The sequence below is a fragment of the Nanorana parkeri genome, unplaced genomic scaffold (assembly GCF_000935625.1).
Source record: "Nanorana parkeri isolate BGI_ZX_2015 unplaced genomic scaffold, ASM93562v1 scaffold293, whole genome shotgun sequence".
Classification (NCBI taxonomy): Eukaryota; Metazoa; Chordata; class Amphibia; order Anura; family Dicroglossidae; genus Nanorana; species Nanorana parkeri.
The window spans coordinates 724252-741095 of record NW_017306561.1 but is presented as its reverse complement, the minus strand read 5'-3'; the positions used below and the strand labels follow the sequence as shown (position 1 = coordinate 741095).

General features: G+C 41.3%; 1 protein-coding gene across 1 annotated transcript in view; it reads right to left on the bottom strand.

Moving 5' to 3' along the window:
* LOC108787934 (transient receptor potential cation channel subfamily V member 3-like) overlaps nucleotides 1-16844 on the bottom strand; it is a 48243-nt gene that overhangs the window by 9791 nt on the left and 21608 nt on the right. The window contains exons 8-15 of the mRNA XM_018557634.1: nucleotides 15925-16076; nucleotides 13132-13308; nucleotides 10457-10597; nucleotides 8384-8664; nucleotides 4919-5095; nucleotides 3519-3674; nucleotides 2654-2752; nucleotides 1587-1660 (exon numbers count right to left, since the gene is read on the bottom strand). Coding sequence (XP_018413136.1) covers nucleotides 1587-1660; nucleotides 2654-2752; nucleotides 3519-3674; nucleotides 4919-5095; nucleotides 8384-8664; nucleotides 10457-10597; nucleotides 13132-13308; nucleotides 15925-16076 — 1257 coding nt within the window. The remainder of the gene's footprint in view (nucleotides 1-1586; nucleotides 1661-2653; nucleotides 2753-3518; nucleotides 3675-4918; nucleotides 5096-8383; nucleotides 8665-10456; nucleotides 10598-13131; nucleotides 13309-15924; nucleotides 16077-16844) is intronic.

Below are 16844 nucleotides of genomic sequence, written 5' to 3'. Positions count from 1 at the left end.
TTGACCGACAACATGATCTGGACAGTTCAAATCATTAAAAGGTTTGGTTGGATCCTGACCCTACAGAAGTCAGCATTGGAAGGTCTGGGTCTTATCCTAGTCACAGCTAAAACCATAGTTTTTCTTCCCCAAGACAAACCTAAAACGCTGCTCCAAGACTTGGATTAGTATTCAGACATGATCAGTCTCCTGGCAGACACTCTCTGGTCTCTTTCAGATCTCAAGGATCTTCTCTCCCAGGGACCAGTTTATCATCCTGCTTCAGGGTTGCTGGCTTATAACAATACAAAACACAAAAAATCCCCAGCTTCACCTGCCAGCTAGCCTGCAACCAAACAAACTGCCCTGTCAACAGTATGCGTTAAAATAAGAGGTTTTAGTTGCACAAACTTTTGGCCAAAAATATGTAGAAGCCACACCGCCGCGTCAAGGCACCTCTGCAAAGTGTGGTCCTAACTCTATGTATACGAGTTTCCAAGTGCGAGCATATTAATGCAGTCGATAAATTGCATGCAGGTGTACCTGGAGTAGCCAACTCCTCCTAATAAGGTGCAGGGACGCACTGGAGGCCCAGGAATCTAGAATGCACGCTGGGACCCCAGTGCGTCCCCACATCCAAAAATAGTCAAACTAGAAAAAATGGTACTTGCTGGCTTTTAACAGCATGACTGTTAAAGCCCAGGTCTTCACGGATAGAGGCCTTCTCAAATCTTTGAGTCCTATGAAGGTAAAAGCTAGAAAGTCCACTTTCCTCAAGGTCTACCATCACTCATAGAAGGCAAACTATTCTTGGTGCAAGGAAATAATCTTACACCCAAAAAATATTCAGTAGGAGGTGTCCTGACCTTTTTGCAATTAGATCAGGATCAGCATTTGGCTCTAATTACCATGGCAGGTTTAATCATGGCACTTGTGATCTTGTTACAAAGACCACTAACCTCCCATTCTTTGATTAAGACTTTTGGACAGGATGTGGTTCCCCCCAAGGCCGGATTTCACACAAAGCCACTGAGGCCCGGCCTTGGGGCAGCAGGGAGTAGAGGGGCAGCACAGCCACCGGGCGAGTAGTTTTTTTCTATATTTAGCCCTGCTTCGAGCAATTGAGGAACTCGGCCTTGGGGCAGCAGAGAGCGTAAATCCGGCCCTGGTTCCCCCTCACTCTGTAGGATTTGAATCTGGTTCTTTCGCCACTTCAAAAAGCTCTTAGGGATATTTCCCTTTCCACGCTTACTCACAAGGTTGCCTTCTTTGTTGCTATCACCTCTGCGAGGCATATGTCTGAAGTAGCAGCCTTGTCAAAAGAACCCTTTCTGGTCTTACATAAAAAGGCTAGTGTTGGGGCCTAGAGCCTCTTTCCTTCCTAACGTGGTTTCAACCTAGGTTGTACTTTTTAGCATCATGCAACTATTTCCAAGATTTGCAAGGCAGCCATGTGGTCTTCTGTTCACACATTCTCACACTGGTGTACCATGAGCTGTAAGTATAATTATTTTTAGCAGGGGTTCCCTGAGACCTAAAAATTATGTCAAGGGTTCCTTTGAGAGAAAAGTTTGAGAAACGCTGTATTATATGATTCCACAACTTACAAAAGAATATGGAACCAGGCATCAGACACAACTGATTTCAGATCTGAAGGACTCAGCCAGAAAATTGAAGCCCCCTAAAGAAAGGAAAAAGTGAATACATTACATATTGTTTATTGTATCCTAAAGTCTAAGGTGACCGTCTCAAACTCTCTTCTCACTTAAGCCCAGTATAAATGGATTTACCAATATCCCCCTCTTGGGTTATGCTAACTAAAGTGAAGTGTTGTCTATGTAAAGGGAATGTATACTGGTTTTACATTTTTTTCTTTACTGTATATATACATATAGTAAAGACACATATGAAACTTAAAAACTTAGAAACAAAATAAATAAAATTGACCCCCAGACCATTATTGTTTCCCTTTAAACAGCAAGATCTTGTTTAACAATGAAAAGCTATTGAAATAGCTAAATATAATCAACAGATACTTTTCTTTCAATAGTATAGCAGTTCTCCAGTACTAAGCACTGTACAAGAAACTGCCACTGTGTTCATTAAGTTTTGCTTACCTAGCTCAAGTTTTTGTTTCATCATGGGAGCTGTTTTTTTTTTTCTTTTAGTTTATACAGATTAAGCAAGAACTTGCCAGATTAAAGGTGCCCATACACCTTACAATTATATATTATTGCACGATTTTCGTCTGCGATCGCGTTTTTGTACGATAATCGCACAGTTCATGGGAAGTGCACAACCGCAATTACTGTACAACCGTTCGACTTTTGTCTTTCCAGCAGGCTAGAAAACTTTTTTATCGAATCGTACAAAATGTGATTAATTAGTGGCATTTTCGTACAAAAAAAAATCGCAACAAGAACACTGCTCATGTGCAAACGAAAATCCATTCTGTCAATCGCAGAAATTTGGCAAGGTGATATTGCTAACGAGTGCTAATTGAAACCCACAAAGGTCTGTGCATGATGGGTCAGTTGAATGAAAATCGAATGACGGTTCGATCATCGTACAAAATAATCGTGCGATAATAGTATTTTACTGAGATTTTGTTGTCTTACATCATTATTTATATATTTGAAAACATGTTTTAACTCAACTCATGTCCGTGACAAACCTTTTTAATAATTAGGCATGTGGCCCAAATCACAATAAATGCTTGGCCAAGCAGTTCAAATTGTCCACTTGTACTGGAGAGGTTCAGAGATTTCGGAGCCTGAAGTAAAAGATACAAGGAAGAGTCAAGGCATGTATTTTTTCCCTTTTGGTTAGGATGGTTAGGATAGTTTTTTTCTATTTAGAGGGGCTTCCAATGGGTTTGAGGACTGTGAGGGTTATTCACAAAAAGGTGAAGAGTTTGGAGAAGGCAGGAGAAGTGACCAATCTAGGACATCATAGCTGAACTGGAAAGTGAGCTGAATTGGACAATTTTTCCAAAACAGCTATTTTGTCCTAGATTGGTCACTTCTCCTGCCTTCTCAAACTCTTCACCCTTTTGTGAATAACCCTGTGTGTATTATATACAGATGCATTATACAATCATATTTTGTGGGAACAGAACTCTGTTTAATTATAGTAGGTTTTGCTATATACCCAAAAATGTATTCAGCACAATGATTTAGGAACTTTTTGTGATACAATTATAATCAGAATTTTTCCCCCCACTGTTTTAATGACATCTGCATCATTTCTTCTATTGTCTTATTGAATAAACTCAAATGATTGTGAAAATCACATCTGTTAGCAATGTCTAGTATGTTCTATTCTGGTAGATTTATTGGGAATTTTTTGGTAGATGTTTCATATTCTAAATAGAGGAAATACTTCTGAGGAAAGTTGCAATGAGGTTGCTAATGTGCAGCAATGGGAATTGATCAGAAGAGCACAGAGCTGAACATTGGAAGATCTATTTTAAAATAATGTTATTATATAAAAATATGTTAATTATGTGTTTACTTTTAATACTTAGACTGCTGATGTACCTTATCTCCATGTGGCTGGTAGAAGAGAAGTGTAAAAACTAAATTAAAGGCAAAGGTAAGCAGAAAAGAGGCAATAAACATGTTTCTTGCAAACTTTTTCCATTTCATCTTAAGCAGCGTTTGGAGGGGTTCTAATGCCAACAGTTCATGCCGGTTCTAGGAGAAAAAAAATAAACATGTTTTAACTGTTTAACATTAACATATAAGGGCTAGTTCACACAAAGCGCGGAGCAGATGCAGAGCAGCTACAAAACGGATCAAAACTGCGTCCAATGTATTCCAATGGTATTTTGGGCTCTAGTTCACACCAGAGCATTCAGTTCCAAAGCATGTGGAAAAACTGCAGCATGCCCTATTTTTTGGAACGCACCAAAAGGCATGCAAACGCATCAAAAACGCACGAAAACGCCCTGGAACACACTGAAAGCACATTTTAAGCTAAAAAAAAAATGCCCCGGGACGCGACAAAAACAACGTGGCAAAAAACACTGCACTGCAAGTGCAGAAACTCATGCAGATCTGGTCTGCATTTAGTGTGAACAAGCCTAAGTGCAAACTGCTTCATGAAATACAGAGGGGTCTATTCACTAAGCTGCCGTAGGCAGCCGAGTGATCGACCGACCTGAAGCGAAGTGAGCCGAACGCCACTGAGCGGCATTGGGCTCGACTGTTCTGCCTGGTCCCTCTGTGGGACCGAGCAGAACAGAAAAGTAGTTTAAAAAGTACAAAAAAAGAAATAGAAAATGATTGTGCGGAGCTAGCAGTGACACCTAGCTCCGCCCAACTGTTTTCTATTGGCCGTTGGTTCTGCCGTGGGGGATATTGGTAAATCCATGTTTATTCTGATATGGAGCCGTTGGCTGTCATCAGAATAAAAAAGAAAAACATTTTTGCCATAGGAATGTATTGCTAGATTCCTATTGGCTATTTCAATTTGCAATAGCAAACTAGCTATTGCACCCCCCCCCTCTGCTGCTGTCAATCACTAGTGGGGACCTGATGGAGAACTGCAGGTCCCCTCTGCTGATTGACAGTAGCAGTGGGCGGGTGCAATAGCTAGTTTGCTATTGGCTGTAGTGAATAGCCCGTACAGCAGCCCTTCAGTTCTACTTAACCCGAAGGGGTACTGGGGCCAAAGCTAGCATTCTGATTGGCCGGGAAGCCGGCGTCATGCTCCCTCGTCATCTCATGAATCATAATATTAAGAAAGTGACCTTAAGGCATTAGTTTGTATTGCTTTAGAAAAAATGTGACCTGTCCCTTTAAGAAAAAGTATCAGTAATTGGTATCTGTGAGTACTTGATCAAAAGTATAGGTACTCGTACTCGGTCTTAAAAAAGTGGTATCGGTGCATCCCTAGTATATACATATATATATACATTCCATTACATGGCACTTACATTAATAGCTGTATTGTATACGACTATCTCCAGTACCGAGTTTTTTGAGCTTGTGTCCACATCGTACAGATCATACAGATGAGATGAAACAGGGCCATAAGCCCAGTCTGTGAATCTCTTGGACAGAACCCTGTTTTCTTTCTCCTTTATTTCTCTATTCAGAAAGTATTTAAGCATCTAAAAAGAGAACAAACAAAATGAAGTAACATCCGTCTTTTAGCTTGATCAAGATACACAGTTTTTCATTTCCAGTTATCCAGAGCTTGATGTCAAAGCATAATTCTAAAACTGCTCACCATATTTATTTAGCACCAACAATTTACACAGGGGTCTATTCACGAAGCTGCCGAGGGCAGCCGAGTGAATGACCGATCTGAAGTGAAGTGAGCCGAACACTGTTCGGCTATTCACTTCAGGCTGGTACGGCTGATTTCAGCCGTACATCGGCTGAAATCAGCCGTACATCGGCTTGCTTCGCGTTGCTTCGGGTCGGCCGAACATGCTCAGCATGTTCGGCTGACCCGAAGTGCAGAAGGAGTTCGACTCAGCCGATCCAACATCTGGATCGGCTGAGCCGAACCTCCGGCAGGCTTCTCACTGCTGTTCGGGCTATTCTTAAAGATGCCGAACAGCAGTGAGTGAATAGCCGAATGACGCTGAGCTCGGTCCTTCAAAGGGACCGATCAGAACAGAACAAGAGTGAAAAATGTAAAAAAAAGTAAATAGAAAACGATTGTGCGGAGCTAGCATTACAGAGGCTGATATAACTCGCCTACACCTTGCGATTATCGTACTATTGTGGGATTTCCCATGATTATCGTAAGGTGTATGGGCACATTTAGGCATGTGGAAGGAAACTCACACAAGCACAGAGAGAGCATGCAGATTGTGTCTTGGCTGGAATTCAAACTCAGGACTCCAGTGATGCAAAGCAGAAGCACTAACCACTAAGCCAGAGTGCTGTCCATATAAATATGGCTTTCAGGAGCAAAGAAGAAACAGTATTCTGGCAATCACTTTTTATTTTTTTCCCTGGCTAGGAAAGGGTTAAGCCTGGCCCAACAGGTAAACCTCTCTCTCTATTTATTAGCCTGCACCTGATAGTGACTGAGAGCTCAGCGTGAGATCCAGGCTGCACCTACGCCTACCACTTTTTCCCACATTTTTAGCAAAGTTCACATTGGCTTTTACGATTATAATGTTTGTAGCAAAACAAGGTAGAATACAGCTAAACGAAAAAATAAGTATGCCTCCTCTACAGAGCAATTCCCATCGTATTTATGGGTTACAATAGTTTCAAACTGTTAGCAGCAGATAATCAGAAATGACCAGATGTCAGATAGCAGAGTTGGCAGGAATAGTCGTTGTTTTACCAATTTATAGCACAATGTGGATCGATTTGTTCAGTCTCAGTGAATTCAAAAATCCCCCAGATCAGGCTCACGTTTGCATAGCCATCTGGTTCTTTTTAACAAATATAAATCACCATTCATATATTGATTTATCTCTTCTCTGTGCAATTAATGCCCACCATAAATATATATTATTGGCAATTATACAATTATATTTTGGATAGTACTATGTAAACTGGCCAAAAATGTGTTGTTTTTTTTTTGTATTTTTTGTTCTATGGGGGTTCGGGTCGGAACGCCGTTTCGTTATTCGGATTTTCTGATTCGAATTATGGTTTTCTGATTGGGCAAGAAACAGTCACGTGTCCAATTTTAGTTTGATTTTGAACAAAATTCGGATGATCATAAATTTTGTTAAAAGAACATTTGGATTTGTTTGCATTCGGCCTCATTAGAATACGAACATTCAGATCCCTCCGAATGTCCGAATTTTCGCATGAATATGCTTTCGAAACTAAACAAAATTTACATGTCTATTACTTTGAGTCTTAGCAATTATAGCTTGGGTACTGTAAGAGATGCTGCTTCCCCACAAGGCCAGTAGGTAGTACTGTATGGTGGTCTGCTACAAAATTTGACCCTTTGTTTTATGCTGGAAAAACACGCGCATATACAGTATACAGTATGTGCATGTGTGTATTTAAATTTCTATCTAGCAACACTTTCATATTTATGGATTTGAATAAATAATATACTTATTTTTTTGTTTAAAGTCTATCTACAAAAAGCTTTCTCCTTGCAGTGGGGCTATCCCTTCTCCCAACCCCAGTGCAAGGGTTAACTGCTCATTTTTGTCTAGGGGGATTCTATAAAACATTTTTTCCTACTTGATCCCCACAGCCTCTTTCCCACTCCACTCTGATGGTCCAAAGCCCACTGATGTCATCACGGTTAAAGCAGAATTTATAGCCCAGCATTAGACATGAGGATGCCAAGGGCGATTCCATGGGTGGAGAGGTGAGCGCCAGCTGCTGGAGGAGCAGGGATCAGGTAAGTAAAGTTGTCCGATGCTGGCGACGTACACTGTACGTCGTCAGTCACGAAGGGGTTAAAGAATCCCCTTAGACAAAAATGAGCATTTAACTCTTGTAATATGGGGGTAGCCTCACTGCAAGGTAGAGGTAGAGATAAACTGTAAATAGGAATGCACAAATGCTGCCTGTGAACCGCTTTGTTGTTATCTTCTTTGTCAGTCTTGTTTCTTTGTGTGAAAATCTTGAGCATTGATTGCCTCTGCTTTCTTTTCTTCAACTACATAAAATATCTAAGATTTTTTTAAAGGGTAACTCCAATAAAAAAAAGACAAATCTTTGAAAAACATAATACAGCATATATAATTGTTGCACAAGCTGTTTTGTAATGTACCATTCCTTTTAAAACTGTAGCTGCTGTAATGTTCCAAATCTGTCACTTAACAGGTGTTCCATAAATATGGCACTATATATATGCCATTGATCCTGTAAATTGCATGATGTGATTATGCACTGTTGCTGTTGCCCTACCTACTCCAATGACCCATTTATACTCCATTTTTCTTGGGAGTTTTTTTTTTTTTAAATGTACTCATATAAACAGATTGGAGGCTTATAATGACCCTGTCAATAGGAAAAACATCACTGTAGACCTGTTAAAGAAGAAGACGAATACTTCCAGTGGGTCGTGAATACTTTTTTTGCTTTATTGCGGAGCTAAGGCTGCCAATGGTATCTGACACAGATGCCCCATTCCCCTGGCTGTGTGCTGTGGTTCCACTTGCTGACCATTATGTCAGGTGTCCTGTGGAGATATAGAGATGGCGGAGAGAACCACAGAGTACAGCAGAGCACACAGCATCCTACCAACCCCAAAGTTTTTGACTCCAGCTATGGCCGTAGCTCCGCACTTCTTTTGCAGCATGCTTGTATCGTACATTGTCATCCTAGTTACCAAGTCGCTTTATGTGAATTCCTGTGGGATGTTTCTATACTGCAGAAGATCTACAAGTGGTTATGGTAAATGCTACACTATATAAAACAAACAAATACTTGATATGTATTTTCCTTTTAGGGCTTACCTCCAGTTTACCAGTTTTTGCAGCCAACTGCATAGGTGAAAAACCTTTTTTATTTCTAATGCCTTCTAATGACTTGTTGTTACACTTCCGTATGATTTTATCATACAGATTTATAATGAATGTATTGTGAGACTTTGAGTCCTCTGAAGCATTTACTAGAGCATGGAGCACAGTATTTCCGAAAGTGTCCTGCATGGAGACATTGGTGTGGCTATTACTCATAAGGAGGTCAACTATCTCTGGTTGATTAGTACATGCAGCAAGAGCCAATGGAGTTTCACCTGGAAAAGAAAAGCATTGAAATTACATATATGTAACCAGTGGCTGTGCTTTTTTTGAATTACCTTAAAGGAAACATGCATCCTAAACTAAAGTTTCCTCCTAGGGCTTTTCTGCCTGGCACTAAGCCCGTCTGTTTTTGGTGGCCACCCAGCTAAAAAAAAAGCCCTGCAAAGCGCATACCCCCATTGTGGTTCCCGGGTCCTCTGTAGAACTGTGACAGCTGCAAGAAGTTTCAGGATGAACGACAAGTGGAGATCAATGAAGTCCCATTCACAAATCTTGTCTACATTCAATGTACTTGGAAGCCCTCAGGCCCGGGACCAGCATCACGGAAGTTGGGGGGTAGAGGGGAGAGAGACCGGCGAACATCCATTCACCAAACGGCTCCCCGCTTAATAGAGCCAGAAAGGACGCTAATCGCATCATTTCTGGTTCCTCAGCTGTCATTTCCTGTCTAGAGAAGCCGGGGAAAAAAGGTTTTCAAGCTCGATCCGCACTTGAATAGCTTCTTTGAAGTGGAAAGTTACCCATGGGAGTTGATTTACTAAACGCAAATAGGCTGTTTACTTTGCAAGAGAATTTGCACTTTGACGGGGAAGTTTCCCTTAGCTTAGTGAATGTGGTGTAACTTCACTTTGTGAAGAAAAACCAATCATGTGCAAGGAAAATAAAAAAACAGCATTTTTTTTTCTTGAACATGATTGGGTGATGGAAGTCAGCAGAACTTCCCCCCCATTCACTAAACTAAGGGCCAACTTCCCCTGTTAAGTGAAAATTCCCTTGCAAAGTGAACAGCCTATTTGCCTTTAGTAAATCAACCCCTAGGGCTCTAATAGACCCCCAATGTCACCTTAAAGAGAACCTGTCACCACTATTATACTATCACATACGGGGCTTATTAGCCCCCATATGTGATAGCAATTAAGTAAAGTGAAAAAAAAGTTAAAATAAACCTAAATAAAAATTTACAAAAAATGTTAAAGTCCCCCACTCCTGTGAACGTGCACATACTAACATACTGACATTGTGGGGGTGATTTACTAACCTAAACACAAGCACGCACCAGGTGCGTGTTTTTTTTTTTTTTTTTTTTTACACAGCAAAGCGTATTTATCAACCAAAAAGTCTCTATAAGCATATTTCCACTAATGCCATATATGGAAAAATCATGCACATGATGCATATATAATGCTGCTGCACAGTTTAGACAAAAATGGTTCTCATGCATTTATATTCCTGCATTCATCAACGCAAGCAACACAATGTAGAGCTAATTTACACAACATCACCTTGCAATTCAGGGCAGGGCTTTGCACAACACACCTGCTGGGTGTGTACACACTACAAAGGTGTTTAGATTCCACCCATAGATCATGCTGGGAGGGAACACACTACAGAGGTGTATACATGTTCGTGGTGTGTTTATAAGGTTAGTAAATCAACCCCTTTGGGTTTGATTAGAAATTGCGCTAATATTATGCGGCATAAAACTATATAACTATTGGGGGTTTTAAGTAATTTTTAGGCCTAAGATGTGGATTACAACATGTGTGCAAAAAACACATTGGCATGGAAAAGGTAAAACAGGAGTTTTAGATGGCAGTTCTCAGATATTTATATTGTATTTGATAAAAGTTCTTGCTTGTATTGTTAGTTTAGGTTGCTCATTTAGATAAACAAATTATAAAAATCACCACATTCTTAAAAGGATTGGATTTACAGAGATGCCTATGAAATCTGCCCGACCATTGCATGAGGTGAGCTATACCACAGAAAATTTCTGCCACTTACCAAAATAAAACCCATCATTTTTATCCACTGGGTTGAAAAAAACACCTTTTGCACATGCGTTTGTGTTGGCTCCCTTTGCAATGAGATACTTCACAATTTCCAGTTGTCTTCTTTCAATAGCGATGTGTAAGGCTGTCTGACCTATGTGAAAAGTAAGAAGAGTGTTCCAAGTTCCTTTTTGTATTCATTAGTTTACACAATCTGCAGAGACCACTGTAGTGAGAAATGATTGCTACAAGACATAGGGGGTTATTCACAAAGCTGACGAAGGATCTAGCCGTAGCTCCGGCTGATCCTTCGGCCAGCTTCGGCCCCAGGTCCCCTTCGGTTCAGTGGAAACAAAGGGCTGCTGTACGGGCTATTCACTATAGCCCGTACAGCTCCTGAAGTTGGCCGAGGAGCTCAGTCGAGCCGAAGGCATATGCTTCGGCTCGACTGAGCCCAGGTAAAAGTCGAAGCTGGCCAGGGACGCCGTTCTGTCATTACACTGAGAACCTGGCCATATATTTTTCTGCCAAAATATGTTTTTACATTTCGCTATTATCATTGTTAGAAAAGGGAGTAGAGAATTAATATGGTAAATGTAATTCCATCTGGCCAGGGGTTACCCGAACGTGTCACAGTAATCTCTCCAGGCTCCGCCGGGTTCAGTGTGTAATGACAGAACGGCGTCCCTGGTTACCAGGTAACCAGGGACGCCATTCTGCCATTACACTGAGAACACGTCGGAGCCGCAGTGATATCACAGCGGCTCCGCAGGGTTTAGTGTGTAATGACAGATCGGCGTCCCTTGTTACCTGGTAACCAGGGGACGCCGTTCTGTCATTACACTGAGAAGCCGGCGGAGCCGCCGTGATATCACAGCGGCTCCGCCGGGTTCTCAGTGTGTAATGACAGATGGGCGTCCCTGGTTACCAGATAACCAGGGACGCCCATCTGTCATTACGATGAGAGCTTAGCAGAGCCGGCGGTGATATGAAAGCTGACTCTGCTGAGCTCTCATCCTAATGACAGAACAGCGTCCCCTGGTTACTAAGTAACCAGGGGATGCTATCCTGTCATTAGGATGAGAGCTTAGCTGAGCAGATTTCATATCCCCGCCGACTCCGACAAGCTCTCATTGTAATGACAGCTGGTCCCGGCCAATAGAAAACAGTTGGGCGGAGCTAGCAGTGAGCAGCCCAACTGTTTTCTATTTATTTTCTACTTTTTAAAACTGTTTTTCTATTCTGCTCGGTAACACAGAAGGTACTGAGCAGAGAAGCCGAGCCGAATGCCGCTATTCACTCACTGCTGTTCGGCATCTATGAGAATAGGCCGAACAGCAGCCAGTAGCCTGCCGGAGGTTCGGCTCAGCCGATCCAAATGTTGGATTAGCTGAGTTGAACTCCTTCTGCAATTTGATTCGGCTGAACATGCGGAGCATGTTCGGCCAGCTGCAGCAAGCAGATGTACGGCTGATTTTAGTCGGTGTACGGCTGAAATCAGCCATACAAGCCTGAAGTGAATAGCCAAAAAGCGTTTGGCTCACTTCACTTCGGGTCGGTTATTCACTCGGCTGCCTATGGCAGCTTTGTGAATAACCCCCATAGAGATGGTTTGTATGCTAACATCAAACATCTTTGTTTAGAAGCAATTGAAGCATGATCTGTGCTTCATTGGAGTATAAATACATTTTAGTCATGTAAATATAAAACATTAATATGCTATATTTTATATTTACATGACTAAAATTTGTTTTTATATATTTAAAAAAATGTCTAAAGCAACTAAAAATGGTGTAAAAATGGATTCTACAGATAAATACCTATCTCTTATAGTAATGTCAACCCTTACCATTTACCAAGAGTGCTTCTCTTATTATTTTGTCACAACACAGCATGGTATTAGCTCCTAGAAGCTACCTGCTTAGTACATACTTCTGTGTATGGGGGGCATGCATTATTAGATGCTTCCCAAAATCCAGAACTTGGTGTCTGAATAGCCAATCACCATCCCTGAGCACAGTCATATGCATTAAGAAGGTTACTTAACCTTGGCGCGATCTATTTCTGGTGTGTACATTAGGATGACATCCTCCACCCACCAGGGCATCTCAAACTAATGGTATGGGGCTGTGTGGGTGTTGCTTGGTTCAGGTAACATGTTGTTTCTACATAATATTCGTATGACACTTTATTTAAATGGGTAGTGTCAAAACTCCCATGTGTACTAAAAGTCTAACGGGGTTATTCACAAAAGGGTGAAGAGTTAGGAGAAGGCAGGAGAAGTGAACAATCTAGGCCAAAATAGCTGATTTGGAAACATTTCCCAATTCAGCTCACTTTCCAGATCAGCTATGTTGTCCTAGATTGTTCACTTCTCCTGCCTTCTCCAAACTCTTCACCCTTTTGTGAATAACCCTTTAAGTCTCATGACCAGGTGCTTTCATACATGGACAAAAGGATGAAGGAGACTTCAGTTATACTGTGTGCTATAGCTAAATCAACATTCTGCCTTTATCACAAGAGAATCTGTACGCTCACTCCTTACATTACCTTACCCTAATCTTGGTAGTTTGTTCATTACACGGTACTTATCCCCATGCAGAACATTGTGTGGAAAAGAAGTATAACGATTCACACCTAAACATAACCGCAATAAGTTACCATAAAGGCAGATGGACTTTAAATTACCCTTATAATTTTCCTCTGTGTATTCAGCATTAATAAATCGGTCCCAAAATCCATTATTTTCAGAAAACGAAATCAGGATACGCGTTATTTCTGGAGTGTTGCTGTTTATATTCAGTAATGCTTTCATCAAACAGGTTTTCCCGGTGTCCTTTGCTGTTAGTTTTTTCAAGAGATAATCTGAAATAAAACACAAGCGTTATCATTTTATGACCTGACAGCGCAGGTCTTATCGCTGTTATTTTATTGTGTATTTGGATTGTTACTTGTAATAACCAGTCACATTACAAAAATTCCAGTGGTAAGTCAAAATCACTTGCACAGTAGGTAGCCCATAGCTACCCATAGCTGAAAATGCATTAAATATGAGGCAGGGTGGGATGACATTTCACCTCAGAAATGAATGCTTATGTTGCGAGATGTATGACACTTTGTTGGTTGCGAGATGTGAATGTAAAGTTGGGTTCCACTCACTTTAAGGATATTTAATTTCATTTTTTTCTATAAGCAACTCAATTGGAGAGAGGGTAAAGGGCTACAAATATCTAGGACAGTACAGAATCACTTCCCAGTGTCACAGTGCAGAGGGCCTTTAAATTGATTGCAGTAACACTGTGTATTGTAGAACCTTTGCTGGTCAGGAGACATAGCAAACCATTCCCTATATGAGACACCAGACTTCCTGCGAGGTGCAAGCCCATCCTGGCTTCCATGGCACCTCCAGCAGATGAAGTTCCTCCTTGGTTCTCCATCCCAGGAACGGATTCGGACCCTGAAGGGGTCCATACATGACCACCTGTAGGATGCAGGCCTGGTCAGACAGCATATGACTTTACGCACCCTTCCCTACGCAGAAGGCCCAGTGGGGAAAGAGACACTCACAAGGTCAGCCCTGAATATTTATGTCCTCCCTCAGCATACACCACTGGCCATGAACCACCTAGTGATTGGTTAGGGAGGCACATCTATTCATAACACCCCATTATTGGATGCTCTGCTCTGTGGCAAGGTCAAACCCGGCAGCAGGCAGATGCAAACAATAAAAAAAATTGTGCTTAGAAGAAACCAAATAAGCACAGACTAGCACAAATTAGCTAGACTGGATACAGTCCGGCAGAACTAAATTTAGGGAGTCACCCCACTTAGGGCAAGGTGGGTTCATTTGCAAGTGATAGTTGTGTGCACTGTGCAGACTGAGAAGTGTCTGTCACAGGCAGGTCTCTATAGACTAGAGCGTACGTAGACTGAAATTTGCAATAGAAAAAAGAAACTAATTAACAAATGTGCTTATTGCCTAGAGGAGTTGTCTTGAGGTTTTGAGAGACAAGGGAAGACTGCTTATTGCATAGCATGTAGTATACAGTATGTAGCAGCAGACATCAAAGGTCAAACCAAATAGTCTTGGGGGAAGTGCTGAACATGACGCCCCTCCCCTTCTTTCCTTTCCAAAAATATGTTGCCAGAAGTGCTCTGAACTAACACTTTCCCACTGCATTAACATTCACAACGGGGCACTACAGTTGCACATATTCATGCAACTGCTCTTAAAAGTGGCTAATGGTCCAGTGTTCAGTCACCATCCAATGTCCAGTTTTAACTGATAAAGCAAACCTAATCGATACTTCCATTTAAAACAAAAAAAGTAAAAGTAAATGCACTCCGTTCTATAAAGAGATCAGATAGCTATCATATATCTCTGCATTATAGGTAGCTAGTGTTGTTCAGTTTTAATCCTTCAAAGACATCAGTCAGTTGTGAGAGAATAGGGATGCAGCAAAGTGCACTAACCCGTTGCAACCAAAAGGAATTAACTGAAGTCAGACCAATATAGGAATTTTAAAGCATGATATGGATTTTGCTCCTTTTACTGTTTTACTGAATAAGAGCATAACTGCCATCCATTCTTTACAATCTGATTAACAAAAAACTTGTTTCAAGCACCTTTGTATGGACTGGCTTTCCTACCAATATGGAATAGTAACTCTAGTTCATATAGATGTCACATTTGTATGATATGGCATTTCAAATCTGTGGCAACACATTGCTAAGAGATAGCGGGGTTTACCATAGTGAAGACATTGGGACATACCGGTATAAAAACTTACAAGGTTTTTTTCACAAAGCTGCCAAAGGCAGCCATGTGAATAACTGACCCGAAGTGAGCCGAATGCTGTTCGGCTATTCACTTCAGGCTTGTACAGCTGATTTCAGCCAAGGTAATAGCAGAAGAGGGCCAAAAGCCTGCTACTGACAGCTGGGCGGGGCCAGCCGTCATCTCACGGCTGGCTCCAGCCACTTGCAATGACAGATCAGCGGAGCTACGGCTGATCCTTCGGCTAGCTTTGTGAATAACCCCCATAGTTGGGTAGCCTTGCTCTGATGGTCCTTTTACTGTTGTAGAAGTGCAGTGCAAAGCCAGAGAAATGTATGATTTGTCATATGACATACTGTATGTATTTGTGTGATGATTGGCCCTCCGTAGCAGACATGCAGACAAAATCTTGCCTACAACCTACACCTGCCATGTTGTAGGCCAATATAGTTTCATACTGGCTAAACATCAGTAAGTGATATGATCATATTGGGCTGATCGCACCTCACATACTAGCTTAGAAGAGACAACTTTACCTGCTGCTGGACCCAATGTTCTTATTTTTGTATGGCTTATTTCAACTTTTCACAAATAACAAGCATGCACATTTTTTATTTACTGTATTGTGTGCACTACACCAAAACAGTTATACTATTTTCCCGAAAATTAGATTGGTAAATTAAATGTGATTTCATTGTTATTACCTTGAGCAACAGTCTTGGAATATCTACGGGACCTGTCTTTAATATTTCTGAGAAGTCTCATTAATAACTTTGTGTCTCCTTCAGAAACAGCGCGCAATAGAAGGCTTTTGTCTCTGCGTGTTTCATCTTTGGGGTGCGATGATTCACTTTCACTAGAATGGTAAAAAAATCGACTAGAATAGCATTCATTTTGGTGCAAAAGTCACACTTTGAACATGTCACTACAGTGAGGGGAATTTATCAAAACCGGAGCAGACAGAATCTGGAGCAGTTGTCCAAGGCAACCAATCAGCTTTTATCTTTCTCTTTCAAAGCTTAACTGAACAAACTGAAGAGAGAAGTTGATTAGTTGCCATAGGCAACTGCTCCTAATTCTGTCTTCTCCAGTTTTGATGAATTCCCCCCAGTACTGTATGATATATATATATTATTAACAATATACATGGCTTTAACCTAGCATATTATGGACAAAACTCCCCAAATCTCTCTGGATATTGATAGTCCCAAGTAAACCAAGTAGAACACAATCGCTAGGACTGTAACTTATGGAAAACTAAGTAATATTTTAACAGCAAAAACCAGATGCTAAAATTGAATATATTATTAAAGCAGAACTCCAGGATTTTTTTTTACTAACCCTTGCAATGTGGCTACCCCATCACAGCAAGGGTTAACTGCTCGTTTGTGTCTAGGTTAAAAACAAGCAATTACTCGCTCAAAGCTCTCAGCCGTCTTCTTCTTAAACAGGTACTTAGGGGTCTATTCACGAAGCTGCCGAAGGATCTGGCCGTAGCTTCGGCCGATCCTTCGGCTAGCTTCGGCCCCAGGGCCCCTTCGGTTCAGTAGAACCGAAGGGGTGCTGTACGGGCTATTCACAATAGCCCGTACAGCTCCCGATCATGGCCGAGCGGCTCAGTCGA